Consider the following 13,947-nt stretch of genomic DNA (forward strand, 5'->3'; position numbering starts at 1 on the left):
AGGTGCACTACCATAAACAGTAACAAGGGGCATTTTAGTATCACGCGGCAGGCCTTTTCACTGACCTCTGCTTTTTGACTGAAACAGTCCAGTGCCTACTTTATCATAAAAATGGGCAACCTTATTTTGCTTATCAACGTATCCTAACATTTAAAACGGATGTATCCTCAAAGAGATAGGTTTTTTGAACTACCTCACTATGCATCACAGTGTGTTCAATACCAGTGGTCAAGAGTGCAGTGAGGAAAAAGAAATTACAAGGTTCTACGTTACCGAGAAAGGCACTTTATGATCGTCTCTAACATTAAAAAATACACTATTTAAAAGGAAAATGATGGCTTTTAATAAATAAAACTTAAACATTACAGATCATTTCTTTTAAAAAATATACATATATTACCTACAAAAACATAAGATACCAGCCCTATTTGTTTTTCTATAGGATTAAAACATGTTTTGTCAGTGCTGATTGACAGTACTGCATGGTTTCCATGAGATTGGTCTAGTCTGCCCCATTTATTTGAGGCCAAAGTCCTCCTGAAACAGAGCAAAAGTCATCTCCATGTGCATTAATTCTTAAGTTTAATTTTTCTGTTCATCTCAGCGATCTTTCTCTGTCCCCTTCTCAGTTGCAAACATAAAGTAGTCTGAAGAGTACTTTCGAAGGGAGGTAGCATGCTTCCTTTGTTCATGGTTTCTTCCTCTCGACTAAACCCGGAATTCTCTTGAGGAGTCACTCAGGTTGGAGAGAAGATGGGAATTTGCAAACAGGCAAAGTGACAGATGGACTCAACAGCATACCAACAGATCCAACAAGGCAGTAGAGGATTGCCTCTTTCACACTGCTTGAACCTTCCTTCAGAACCATGAAACTGGCATTAAACAGTGCTGGAATGGAGTACTACAAAACTGTGCCTTCTTGAAAAGCTTCCAGCCACCTGTGAAAGAAAACATGTATTAAGATGTTGTTTGGCACGAAGATCTGGTTCAAGTTCCTATAAATGGAGCACAAGCCTCCATGTCCACCAACCCATCCAAAATGTATTGATACAAAGCGCCTTCTAAATCTTTTCAAAAGTAATGAACACCATTTATTGTAAACAATAAATGTTTGCAGCAGGTGACCTTGCCGTAAAGAATATTAGTTGATGTGGTTTTCTCAAAGTGGCTCCGCCTATTAGCTAAAATATTGCATCTATATGATTTCATTCCATTGCTGACCCGTGTTGCAGTCTTCTAAAAGGAAGTTAAATACATGCTGTTGAAACCACAAAGCCTCCTAGATTTAACTAGAGTACCAGCAGTAAACTCCTTCAACCATCTTCCATTCCCTAAATTTACATTTACAAGTTGCTGAACCTCCTAACCATATTTACTAGAAGTAGGCAAAAGCAAACCACCTCTGCCTTGACTCATTGCAGGCAGCACTATCTACAGGATGCGATCATTTTGTTGTGCTGTTCCTTATCTGTCAAACTGTATGCTTCTGTGCACTGCAAAAGCTATAGTGAAATAAAATACAGGCATTTTTTCTACAAGGTTGAAGGAGCTCTGGCTTATGGTGGTATGTCTGGAATAGAGGCATTGCACACTACTGGGAAACACTACTTTGGTTGCCTTAGGGCAGCTTTTAGGTTTAGGAACCACTATTTCTTTCTCAAATTATTTTTTGTTAATACATGAAGCACACACAATTTCATTCCACGACATGTGGATCACATCCGTTAATCACTCTCCTGTTCATCCTCTCAGATTCTCAATGTATAACTCTGCTTAATTTATACTGCCCTATAATTCCCTTAACTTAAGAAAGAGAAATGCTGGAGGAACAACAGAACCAGACAACGACCTCTATCACACTTCATACACAAGTCATGAGCTACACACAGGAATGGAAGTTCTTTGAATAACAAACTCAGCCCTTTCTCCATTCTTCTGAAGGGAGTGGTGCTTTAGAAAGGGCATTAATGCCTTGCCCAATACGGAAAGACATAATCCATGTCCATACAACATTCTTTTCATGATATAAAGTTGTGAAACATCCAAATATATCTCATTTTGTATTCAGTTTACCTCTTGAGCGTAGTTTTTGCACACTGGTGGTGGCTCCAAAAAACACGTATATATGCGTTTTTGGAGATCTTTATAATTTTTAGACTGAAATGAATTAAGATCACTTAGCACTCCTGGACAATCTCCTGAGCATCTTTACAGTCGATACCTGGCTTGTGGTGCCATATTTCATCCTCCTCCATTTGGTGTTTGTCATATCTTGCCAACAGGGAAAAGAGTTGCAAACTAGAGTCAGGGAGAACATGGCTTCTGTGATGAATTGGTCCTTTGGAGCAGACTTGAACATACTCTCCAGGAATGGAGTGAAAATCTGTGTTATAACGGTATATTTAAACCTCTCTGTAATGTTTAGACAACAGGATGTGGGAGCACACCGCTGACATCTCAGGCAAGGTTGTCTCTCTGTAATGTTTGTCAATACTGTCATAATGAGAGGCAAGTATTGGTTATTTTTTCAGGTTCCGGAGTCTCTATAAGAGAATCCTCCTCTTCTTCGTCAGTTTGCACCAGAATTTTGTGTTTATGTATCATTATGAGGAAAACTGCATGAAATTTTGACATTTCATCAGGTGGAGAAACCTTGATAGGATGTGCTACCAGCAGTTCCTCATCCATGAAATAGACCCTATAACGATGCCATGCATCATCCCCGTTTCCGCCCTCTACTGTCTCTTGGTAGAGAGTTTATGGATCAGTGGACATGACATCCTCTGTGAAAGGCTCTGGTACAGCAGTTGTGTTTTGTTTTTTGGAAATGGGAAAAGTGTTTCTTTTGAAAGAAATGAAGTCTTCAAATGTAAGCTTACACTTTTTGTGTTGGAGTGGTTGATGAGCATGAGAATCTTTTTCCACAAAATATCCAGATCAATATAAATGGTCTGGTAGTGAGCATTGAGCAAGTTTGATACAAGTCCATCTAATGCTACCTCTTCATGTATAGTTTCAGTTTGACGTTTTTTAGCACCATAAACGTTTTTTGGTTCATCTTTGAGCTGAGATTCATTTCGAGTTCGGGACTTACCTTGATCTCAAGCCACCTCTGATGTTGAAGGGGCTTCCTGGGGCATGACGGTCATCGACTTAAGACTGCAGAGCCTGAGCCTTTTTCAGTAAGGCATGGTGTTCCTTTTGAGACTGTTCCTTTGTAGGAGTCAAATCTCCTTCCCTTCCAGGACTAATCATTCTGTGGCTGTCCACTGTGATGGAGCGGTCCTATTGGAGCGGATATTCGATTGTCAAGTGAGGAAACTGAGGTGAAGTTTTGGTCCTGATTACAGGCTACAGTAGTGTCCCTGCAGATTTAACTCCAGCAGTATATTAATCGGAGATAACATATGTACTATGCTACTGTAGACCTTATGGGCAACCAGATGGTTTCCCCTCATTGTCGTAAGACTTGAAACCCTTGACGTCACTGGCATCAGTGGCAGAGTTGTGGTGCAGCATAATGGCGTAGGACACCTGCTGTCCCTTCAGTCCTGAAGGGTATTTTTAGTTTGGAAGGTCTGACAAACCAAGCAGGCACTTTTGTCATGGTTCCTTGGTAGACGTTAGTCCTACCACAGAACTTTACAGCAGCTATTGGAGCAAGACTCAAAATTGTATTTTCTCCATCATCCCACAACCCCCTCCCCAACAAACAGAAAGGAACAGATCTCTTGGAGGAATCCTCAGTGTATGTCGGGTCATTGCAGCCCCATGAGGCTATATCTTGTGTTCAGCCTCCAGCCACATGAGGTGAAAAAGCACAGCATGGAGACAGTCTCCATCACCAGATTGTTAGCTTCTTCATAAAAAGGGGCTGGTTTTATTGGCTACAGTTCATCTTCAAGCCTATCCATTCAAGATTGTGGGCTCTTTTTAGCATGTGTCACCGAAGAATGCTTGCTAAATATTATGGACCTCACGTCACATTGCATTGGGTTAGCAAGGTGAGGTCAAACTGACCAGAGAGCCTTCACCAAATAACATAGAAAGATTCTAAAGGGATCTTGGTGGCTACTTATTAGGTGATCTTGCTTGTGGAAGAAGACTGCATAAATAGTACCTTGGAGCACCATGTGGTGCAAGTTTAGTATCCTGGTTTCTTACAGTGGGCTGCATTGTAAAGATGCATGTACAATACCTCAAGGTTAGCCAAGGTGAAACACGAAAAAAGGGGGTTTGGAGACTTCTCCAGGAGAACAAAGAGGACAGAGTTTTGAGACATGAACCTACAGGTAAGGTCACCTGGACACCTTGGATGAAAACCCTGTACTGGAGGAACCGGCCAGAGGACTGGGTCCATGGGTACTTGCTCCTGTGCACCAGAACACCACTTACGAAATAGTAACACAAAAAGACACAGGCATATGGAGCAATTTCAGTTGAGTAGGAGACATCAGGCCTACAGTAATTAACTGTGAGGCTCACATTCCCTCAATCCTCAGACTTGCTGTAGCACTTGTGTTTTACTTTCAAGGCATACAAAGCTATTTGATCTTCCCTTCACTCGCCCTGATGTTGATAGAAGTCTTGCAGAGAGTTGTGAAGCACCTCTGGAATACAGAGGAGAAGTGTCTGGAAGTAACTTTAGGTTCCATCTCCACCCTTACCTTGGCCCTACATCTAACAAGACACCGAGGAATACCCTGCATGCACACCCCTTGTATCCCTACCAGCTATGCAGTGTTGTGCAGTCTCTTATCATCAATCCCCGCTTATCTATATTGCCATAAAATCAGTATTGCTATGTATGTCTTGTTACAAAAACCCCTCTTAACCAAGTAATTCACCCCACAAAGTCTGCACCAAACAATACATTCTTTTTACATTCTCAACTCACATGCTAAATTACAGTTGGGTAGCTTTCCAGTGCTGCTCCTGTTCTTTTAAAAACCTCAAATTAACACAGGAGTAGATAAGCATTCAACAGCACTTGTATGAACAATCTGGCACAAGCAATATTTGTGAACAGTAGTCGATCCAATGCGGAATTTACTCTTAGTTGAGTGAGGGATGGCCATCGGGTTCCACTTGAAGATGTGGGAATACATGTAGAATTACACTTTTCTATTTATTCGCTCTTTCACTCACCTTTGGGCACTATGTTGATCATCTGCTTTGAAGACATAAAATAAAGTGTTTTTGTGCAAAAGCTGAAAGACTTTCGACTCTGAACTCTCGTCCTTTACTTCTGTCACCGTGAATCCCAATAAAGGCTGGCTTTCTAGAGCAGCCACATCCTAGTCACGAAAAAATGAACAGTTTTAATACTAATTCAGATTAATTGATCACTAGCTTCTGCTCTAATGTATCACACAACCATTGTTTTATTCCGGAAAACAGGTTACACATCATGTACGGAAAAGGATATACATCACAACCCACAAAGACATACTTTCTGTATTGACTGGGGGTTAAGCTGCTGAAAATTAGTGGCTGCCAAAGTCCTTCATTATTAAAGGGTTTACCCACTGCTGGCCAGAAGGCAGGGCTGCTGACCACAAGACCAAATCTCCCGGGGAATGTTGGTCCCCGGAGAGGCACATGCCTTGTTAGCACTCAGCTAAGAAGGGACTGGAGAAAGCACAGCATTAGTGTCCAAGTTCTCACTGAGCCAGCATTTTAGACAATAGGACCAGACAATAGTATGCATTAGACAGGGTGCATAAGCCCATGTCTTCTAGACTACTAGGAGGTCTCCCCCCGATTAGGTAACAACTGTTTGCATTAATTGACACAATAACTACAAATACATCAAAGTGTCTTGAACTAGACAGAACTGCTGCAGACCTCTATGAAATAGAAAAACAGAAATTGAAACTACTATGGTTTAAAGAACTACTTAAAGTATGTAATTGTCCTTATAGAGGTCTGTTAGTCAGCCACTGGCATAAACACAAAAAAATTAGAATTTCACAAAGTCATTTGGATGCAATCAGCAACATCACGTAAAGACCCCATCATTTTACGCTGTCTCCTTACCCTTCGGTGCACCAAACACACTTCTCTCACTCGCAGAAGGTGCGGTCTTTTCCCTGAGCTTCACAGATAAGGAGATGGGGGCAGGTCTGTGGTGAGTACATTTTATTAAAAACTGGAGAATCGTGGTGAATTACAGTGAGAAATGGCAAGAGAGCAGGTGTAGGTGAAGTGGAGTTAGGGAAGGGGCCATGGGAGTAGGTATTAACTGCAGAAACGGGGAGTCGAATAGTGCCTGAGTCGAAGGGTGCATCAGATTGCCACCTCTTACAACGAGGCACAGTGCTCTGGCATAAACGCAAGAAACATATTGAGACGGAACTAAAACAAATAAAACAACAATTACAGAATAAAAGTGGCTCCAACCAAACTTCCAGGGACTGTTGCTGCTGCCATCCAAATGAGTGCACCTTGCTCACCATCGGCCCCACTCTTCTCCCACAGCCGCAGACCAGCACAGCAGCATCAAAGTCTTCGCTAGCCTGAAGGCTGCCTGCCTCAGCTTTCTGATGACCTGCATTGGGACAGGTGACTGCTCGCATGTGCAGGTGCAGCAATGGTCAATAGGAAGCCTTCTGCTTCTCCAGGAGCTGCCCCGGTCATCGCATGATAGATGCAGAGGTGGTCAGAGGTGCATTGTAGGCCGCTCTGCGCTATGGTTCTTCTGAGCCTCCCTGCATACTATTCAGGGTTAGGATATGCACATCATGTGTCCTCGTGGAAGCCCAAAGACACTGCATCTTTGCATGTGCATCCTAAAGTAGGTCAATTTGGGCAGTAGTTAAAATGTGCACCTTCCTAGGGCCACCTATATAGCAGAAAAAGGCTAACTGTATTTTTTTAAAAAAGTCCTTTGGCATACCAATAGAGTAATTGTTGATGCCCCTCAAATATAATCAATTTTGATCTTTAATTTTGTGTTCTTACCTCACTGGCAGCGTAAGTGTAGAGCACCTTGTTTTTGATCACGAACCATAGGTGTTTCCAAGGTTTCTTTTGACCCTTTGACCTGTATAGATAGCCGCTCATTGAGGAGTCTTCTGTGCTTGCAGAAACCTTAATAAACAATAGAGCAATTAAGACTTTTTTATTTAGACACCCACTTTACTGAGCGAATAAGAGAGCAAAACCTTTGAATGTAACCTATTTGGGGAACTACTGACTATTATTTTCAATTATCATTTTGGTAGCCCCGTAACATCAGAATAAGCTTACATTTATTTATTTGTGAATGTATTTATTATTTGGGTAATTTAAAAAAAAGTCTATTATCTCTCAATTAACCCAACTGAACTGCAACTATAAAAGAAATTTAGTGTAGGAATAAGAGATGACTGCCTAAGAAAGGAGCCTTGAAATAGCTACACTTCCATAGTTTTTGACTGAGTGCATAGGGCTGAACTAGTCAGGTTATACAAGTTAAACATAAGTGCAGGAAGTAACGCACTGTAGACGGTCAGTGAAAAACCAGACAAACCTAAGCCTATCAATAAAAACTCTTCGCTTGCTAATTTGGTGTTAAAGACCTCTACAGAATAAGGGCCTGAATTATATATTGGCAGAGAGGGTACTCTTTCGGAACGGCAATGCAGTTCCCTCCCCACCAATATAGTGGTCCGCCACCAAATTTAATTACTGGCAGACATTAAGTTTGACCCTGGAGCAGACTACTTTGTCCCGCCGTGGCAAATTTCTCTGAAGGCCGCCCACCAAATTCAGATGGGAGGACATGTAGTTATTTTTTACTGTAAGGTAAAACCTTGCTGTAATGACGAGTAAAATCATTCTAATGTCCCCTAACTATGAGAGAAGCCTCCCATGGCAGAGGAGGATTACTTTTTTTCTTTTAAAAAAGAAAATCCCATTAAGGGATTGATTTTCTTTCTTAAATGGAAAAAAAAATACAGTTTAATGCAGGGCGGTGTCCTTTCGACGCAGCATTAAAGCAAACAGTAAAATGCATGGACAGGAACCGCAGTGATGGCGGTTCCTGCCAATGCCTTTCTAAATGACCGCCTGCTTGGCGGTCCTTTATAAATTAAGTAGGTGGCATCTCCACCAACTGTGCATACAAATATAAGCTACTAAAATTATACGCTGAATATGACCATCAAAGAAATATTTCCAAGAGTAAACATTGCAAGAGACTGTGCTTGGAGTAATCTGAATGAACTGAATGAGACTAAGATAGACTAAGAAATCTAGCACTGGCAAAGCCAATAGGCCTCACCTTTTAGTTTTGTAAATGCACATTTGTTGGCTTTGCTAGCGTTTTTTTTACCCCAAAAACTTTTTGCTGATGCTGTTAAAAACAAAATTAAAAAAGTGCAATCATGCATATGTTTGAATGTGTCATCACGCTTGTGCATGCATGCATAATGACGCTATAGCGGCCCCGGTCTCATCACACCTGTATGTGCATGGTTTATTTACTACGATTGCACAAGCATTATAACGAAGCAGCCATTTTGTTTTTTTGTGAAATGCATCATTCAAGATTGAAGAAACACATCTTAGATCAGTATATATATAAAAAAAAAATTAAAGTGCACCAATGAATTTTTTTTTAAAGAATGAAGCAGCCTGGCTGCATATTGCAGCTTTTGGGCCCACCTACCCACCTATAAATAAATAAATACATACATGAATAATGGAACAAGATGTTGATGGGGTAGGAACAGTGGAACTGGTGGGGAAGACTAGGGTGAATAAGCAGGGGCTGGGGGAGAAATGGCGTAGCAAAGTTGAGGTTGCACAAAATATGAAAGGAAAAAACTGAGTGGGACGATGAGGGATGAGAAAAGCTACAGGCAAGCTAGGGTGAAAGAAAAGAATCACTGAAGTACAGGAGGTATTTTAGTGGAGATGGAGCACAAGAGGGAAAGAGCAAAAACACACATGCACTAGAAGGGAGCGCTGGCAGATGGCAGATAAAGATAAAAGTTGTTCCCCAAATGTAAGCTGTGGAAAGATACAAATCATCCAATCAAAAGGATGGTAAAGAGATTATGCTCCATGGAAGGGGCAAACACAAAAACAGGAAGGAAATTCATTGAATAAGACTCAAGCAAATGAGAATGACAGGAAAGCCAACCAATTGTAGGGAATTGGCTGGTCCAAAGCCCACCATATTGGAAATGCCCACAATAAGTCTTTGACAACAAACAGCTAAAAGTTGCCTGCAGCCGAGACCTAAAAGGGACATTTGACCATTCATAAACAAACATTAACTATAAGGCTTGAAATGGCAGGCATTGTGGAGCCTTTTTCACTTAACAAATGTTGAACTTGCAAAGACTCAGGTTATGACTGAGAAAATTAAGGAGTAATAATATTGTTCATACTAATTTACTTCCCTAACCTCCGGAATAAATGCTGCACTGATCGCACCCTTGGCATGCACTGCTAATTTCCTCACTTATTAGATCACTCTTAATCACTATGACATCAATAATAACATCACAGCAACATCTAAAAGAACATCATTGATAACAATGTGGATGGCGGGGGCACGAGTTAAAGTTACTTTAGGGCACGAGTTATAGTTACTTGAGATAACTATAACTGGTGAATCTCAGGTTTTTTTTTGTTTAAAACGTCATGTTGTCACTAAAATTTTCACCTGCCTATAATCAATCAATCAGGTCGTACTTGTAAAGGCTTGTCACCCAAGAGGGTATCCATGCGCTTGCAGCAGGTCACAGTTGAAGAGCCAGGTCTTAAACCCCTTCCTGAAGTGAGTCAGTGAGGTGGTGAAGCGGAGGGGAAGGGCGTTCCAGGCTTTGGAGGTGAGATGGGAGAAGGAGCACCCTCTGGGTTACTTTAACCTTTGCTTTTTTTTAGTTAATATATATATATATATTGATCAAAACGCCGTCATGATTGAAAACAGCAGCTACAGACACGTTATTAGACTCTTCAGTAACGCGGTTTATTGAAACAAGACCGGCAGGGTGTCAGGAACACTCTACGCGTTTCGGGATTACTCCCTTGATCACGAGTGCTAGAGTGTATGTTCCACCATGATTTAAACGGGGCAAGTGAATTTCCACAGCATGGTTAGTGAAAACAGACTATACATAAACACAAATACATTGTGTGATCTCAATAAAGGTGAAAAGGAATAAGGTTTAAACATAAATAAAGTACTAATCATTATTACACTTGCAGACATAGAAATAGATTATAAATTGAATCCTGCCACATAATAATTAAATCTTCTTTTAACTCTTAAAGAGAAGGTGTCAAACAAATTTTAAGGACACATTGTAGCTTAATGTCCTTGCGCGACTGGAATTCATGCAATAATGTGGTGAATATATATATATATTTATATATATATATATATATATATATATATATATATATATATATATATATATTGGCTGTATTATATAGCACAAACTATGCCCAAAGTTATCAGAGCGCTGTACATGAGCACCAGCTACTTCACAGATGGATACATTCATTTTGTAAGGCACGGGTAGATTACATTATTTACCCAAAATCACAGGATGTTGAACGTCCCTGCTGAGGCTCGAACCCCTTTCCCCAGCTTCAGGGCCGACCACTCTAGCCGTTTAGGTTAGATTAATAATATTACATTTGTAAAGCGCACAGCTACCCCAACAGTGTTTTTCCCAGAGCTACAAGAACAAAGTGACAGAAGTACTCAAATAGCAAAGGTTTCAACAATTTACAAACCTCCAGAAAGTAAGTACAAGCCCGAATTTTTAATGGGAGAGAGTCCCATAAGGTAGGACCAAGGAAGGCAAAAGACCTTCCACCCTGCCTGGCTATTTTATAGCGAGGTAGAGTAGCCAGAAGCAGATTCCCTGACAAAGAGTGCACTCAGAGGATCAAAGTGAACTAGCACCCCAAGGTAAAAGGGACCATATTTGTTCAAGGCCTTGTGCATATAGCACGTTTTAAAATGAATTTGCTTCTCTATAGGAAGCCAGTGAAGGGTGTGTAAATGAATAGCAACTGAAGAGTGCCCAGATACATGACAAAGGAAATGTGATGCTGCGTTTTGTACAATCTGAAGTCTCCTCAGCAATTTGTTAGGTGTACCTATGTAAAGCTTGTTTCCGTAGTCCAGCCTAGAGATGACAAATGATTATACAATGGTTCTTGAAGTATAGAGAGGAAGACACTAATACATTTGTCCAAGATATTTAAGTATCATGACACAATATTTGGAGATCCATAGAAAACTTGGAGTCAAGCCAGACGCCCAAATTCGTAACCACCATGCAGGGACTGGGTAGCGGCCCAAGATCTGTTGCCCACTGTCGAGGGCCCGAGAGTTGTGGATGATAACCAACCACAAGCACCTTTGTCTTGTTGCTATTCAGTTTAAGGTAATTTGATCTCACCCACCTCGCCACATTAGAGAGGCAGAGGCAGAAATTGGACACATCTTTTTCTTCATCCACAAAAAGTGAAACAATGAGCTGAGTATCATCGGCATACATAAATAAAGACAATCCATGGCCCTCAACTAGGTTGGCCAAATGCTGAATATAAATATTAAACAGTGTAGGGATCAGGGAAGAACCCTGAGGCACACCGCATAGCAGATGAAGTACTGAGGATTTATGATCTTGGAAAAGACCAGAAATGTGCGATCCTGAAGTAAGGAGGTAACCCAAGATGGGGCAGAATCTTGAATAGCAATTTCAGCTAGTCCTTAACACAGAATTGGACTTCTACACAGTGTCAAAGCAGCGCTAGGATCTAGGAGACGAAAGCAGCAGTGCGGCCTCTATCCAGTTGTCTCCTATGATGCTCCACCACATTGAGAAGAGCAGTTTCCGTGTTAAAGCCAGAGCGGAAGCCTGACTGAGAACGGGGTAATAAATTACGGGTATCCAAGTAAGGTAGGAGAGCTGACCATTATTTTCCAAATTTTTTCATAAATTATCAGAGGAGAAATAGGCTGGAAATGTGCCCATATACTGGCACCAAGAGTGGACTTTTTAAGTACAGGGACCACTATAGTATGTTTCAAAATTTTGGAAAACCTGCTTTCTTTCAAAGGTTAATTTAGGGGTGGAGTAAATGGGGATCAAGCACAAGCTTAATCTTCCTTATAAACTCAGGAGGACGAGGGCTCAAGTGTAATGAAGTCTAGTTGGCAAAACTTAGTCAAGACATAGGTCTGGGAACTACTTGGACACAATATGCCCCAAGTAACTAGAAACGGCTAAAGACAATTAATATTGGCGGTCTTCTTCTAAAAGAACATGGCAACATCCTCTCAGTTTTTCTGTGAGAGAGATATGGGTAAGGATGCTTGCACTGGATCTAAAATGGGTTTAAGAATCTCAAAAAGGTCCATGTACGAATTATATATTATGGACAAATATATATATATATATATATATATATATATATATATAGAGAGAGAGAGAGAGAGAGAGAGAGAGAGAGAGAGGGAGCGATAGCGAGAGAGAGAGAGAGAGAGAATACCTATCCATAAACGTACAGAAAAGCATATGATTTACTTAGTGTTTTGAGAAAGGCGCAGTCAGTGTTAGTGTTGAAAAAGTGCTCATCAAACCTAAATGCAGGTAACAAAGGAGACTCGGCAAGCATGCAGAAGGCAAAAGCACACCAAGGCTGCACCTATCACGGAACACCCAGGAGACAGGGATACAAGTAGCTTTCTATAGCACACTGCATGGCACTAATGGCCTCCAAACACTGTTTCCACTGAATATCCCCGAGGCAGGGGAAATGACTCTAAAACTCGGCTTTGAAGTGAATGAAGACCATTTAGACTGTTTAAAAAGTAAAGCAAGCGTGTTTCATTTCTGAAATGAAGAGGGGAGAATTCCAGCTTTAGAGGACTGAAGAGACAGATCACATCTTGAAGAAGATATTTTAAAACTGATACAAATACATGGTTACTAGATCCAGAAAGGCAAGCAATCTTGATGTTCACTAAAAATAAGCAAGCAAGTTTGATGTTCACTAAAAAGAACTAGCACAAGTAAGAAACTCCACTTTTTGACTGGGACCCCTTTTCAATAGCTTTTTGTGGACAACCAAGGGCTGCCACGTGACTTAGTTTCATGGGACGCCTCCTTTCCTATTTCTGCTTTCTTTTTTACAAATCATTGTTTTGAGGTGTGATAATCCAACGGATACATCTACATTATGTTGTGTTGCATGCATCTGTATTGCATGATCTATCAGTTGTATTATATCACAGCAGTATGGAACCTGAGTTCCATTTCTGGGTACTTCTGTGATTTTTTTGTTGAATGCAGTAATTTTGATACGTTGTCGTGTGGTTGCTAAATGGGGAAAGGTTTGTTTAAAATAGTGCTTGGTGGCAGTTAGTGCTGGTTATGCCTGAAGAATATGTTCGAACCATAAGCATTTGTGTTGTGTAGTTTGGACAGGATTCTATATATAACTACATTTACACTTTGCCATTACATTTGCTTATCTGATGCTCGTTTTCAAACTGAAACAAGACTACAAGCCTCTGTGATCCCTTAAGCAAAGCCTACGCACAGACTGCTGATACCCAAATCACTTTCTACAAAATGGAGTCGTTTTTACAGTGTACACATCTAAGAAGGGATGTCCTATCGATGCGCGACTCAATTTTGTGTCAGGCATGCATAATTGTTCCATGTACTTGACCCAGGGTTAAGAGGTTTGGGGGATGTCAGCTCTTTTACGAAAGGAAGAACACATTTTAGAATTGACTCAAAGTTCTCCACAGCTGAGAAAATGCAGCTAGTGGCAGGTAAGTAAACACCACGGGATTTCCCTTCATTTCAATGGCGTGTATTTTAAGTCTCTGTGCTTGATATCAGTGTGTCTTCCTTGGTGTGCCATTTAAACGATAGGATATGATTGGTTTATTATACATTTGTAACACAAATGCTTGCA

General features: G+C 40.8%; 1 protein-coding gene across 3 annotated transcripts in view; it reads right to left on the reverse strand.

Annotated features, from left to right (window-relative positions):
- Window positions 1-322: 322 nt before the first annotated feature.
- Window positions 323-13,947, reverse strand: part of FGD6 (FYVE, RhoGEF and PH domain containing 6) — a 217,270-nt gene continuing 203,645 nt past the window's right edge. For all 3 annotated transcript variants that reach the window (XM_086919063.1, XM_086919064.1, XM_086919065.1), the window contains exons 19-21: window positions 6,964-7,092; window positions 5,149-5,297; window positions 323-938 (exon numbers count right to left, since the gene is read on the reverse strand). In XM_086919063.1, the coding sequence (XP_086775189.1) occupies window positions 902-938; window positions 5,149-5,297; window positions 6,964-7,092 (315 nt within the window). In that variant the 3' untranslated portion in view covers window positions 323-901. The remainder of the gene's footprint in view (window positions 939-5,148; window positions 5,298-6,963; window positions 7,093-13,947) is intronic.

The sequence above is a fragment of the Lissotriton vulgaris genome, chromosome 1_1 (genome assembly GCF_964263255.1).
Source record: "Lissotriton vulgaris chromosome 1_1, aLisVul1.2, whole genome shotgun sequence".
Taxonomy (NCBI): Eukaryota; Metazoa; Chordata; class Amphibia; order Caudata; family Salamandridae; genus Lissotriton; species Lissotriton vulgaris.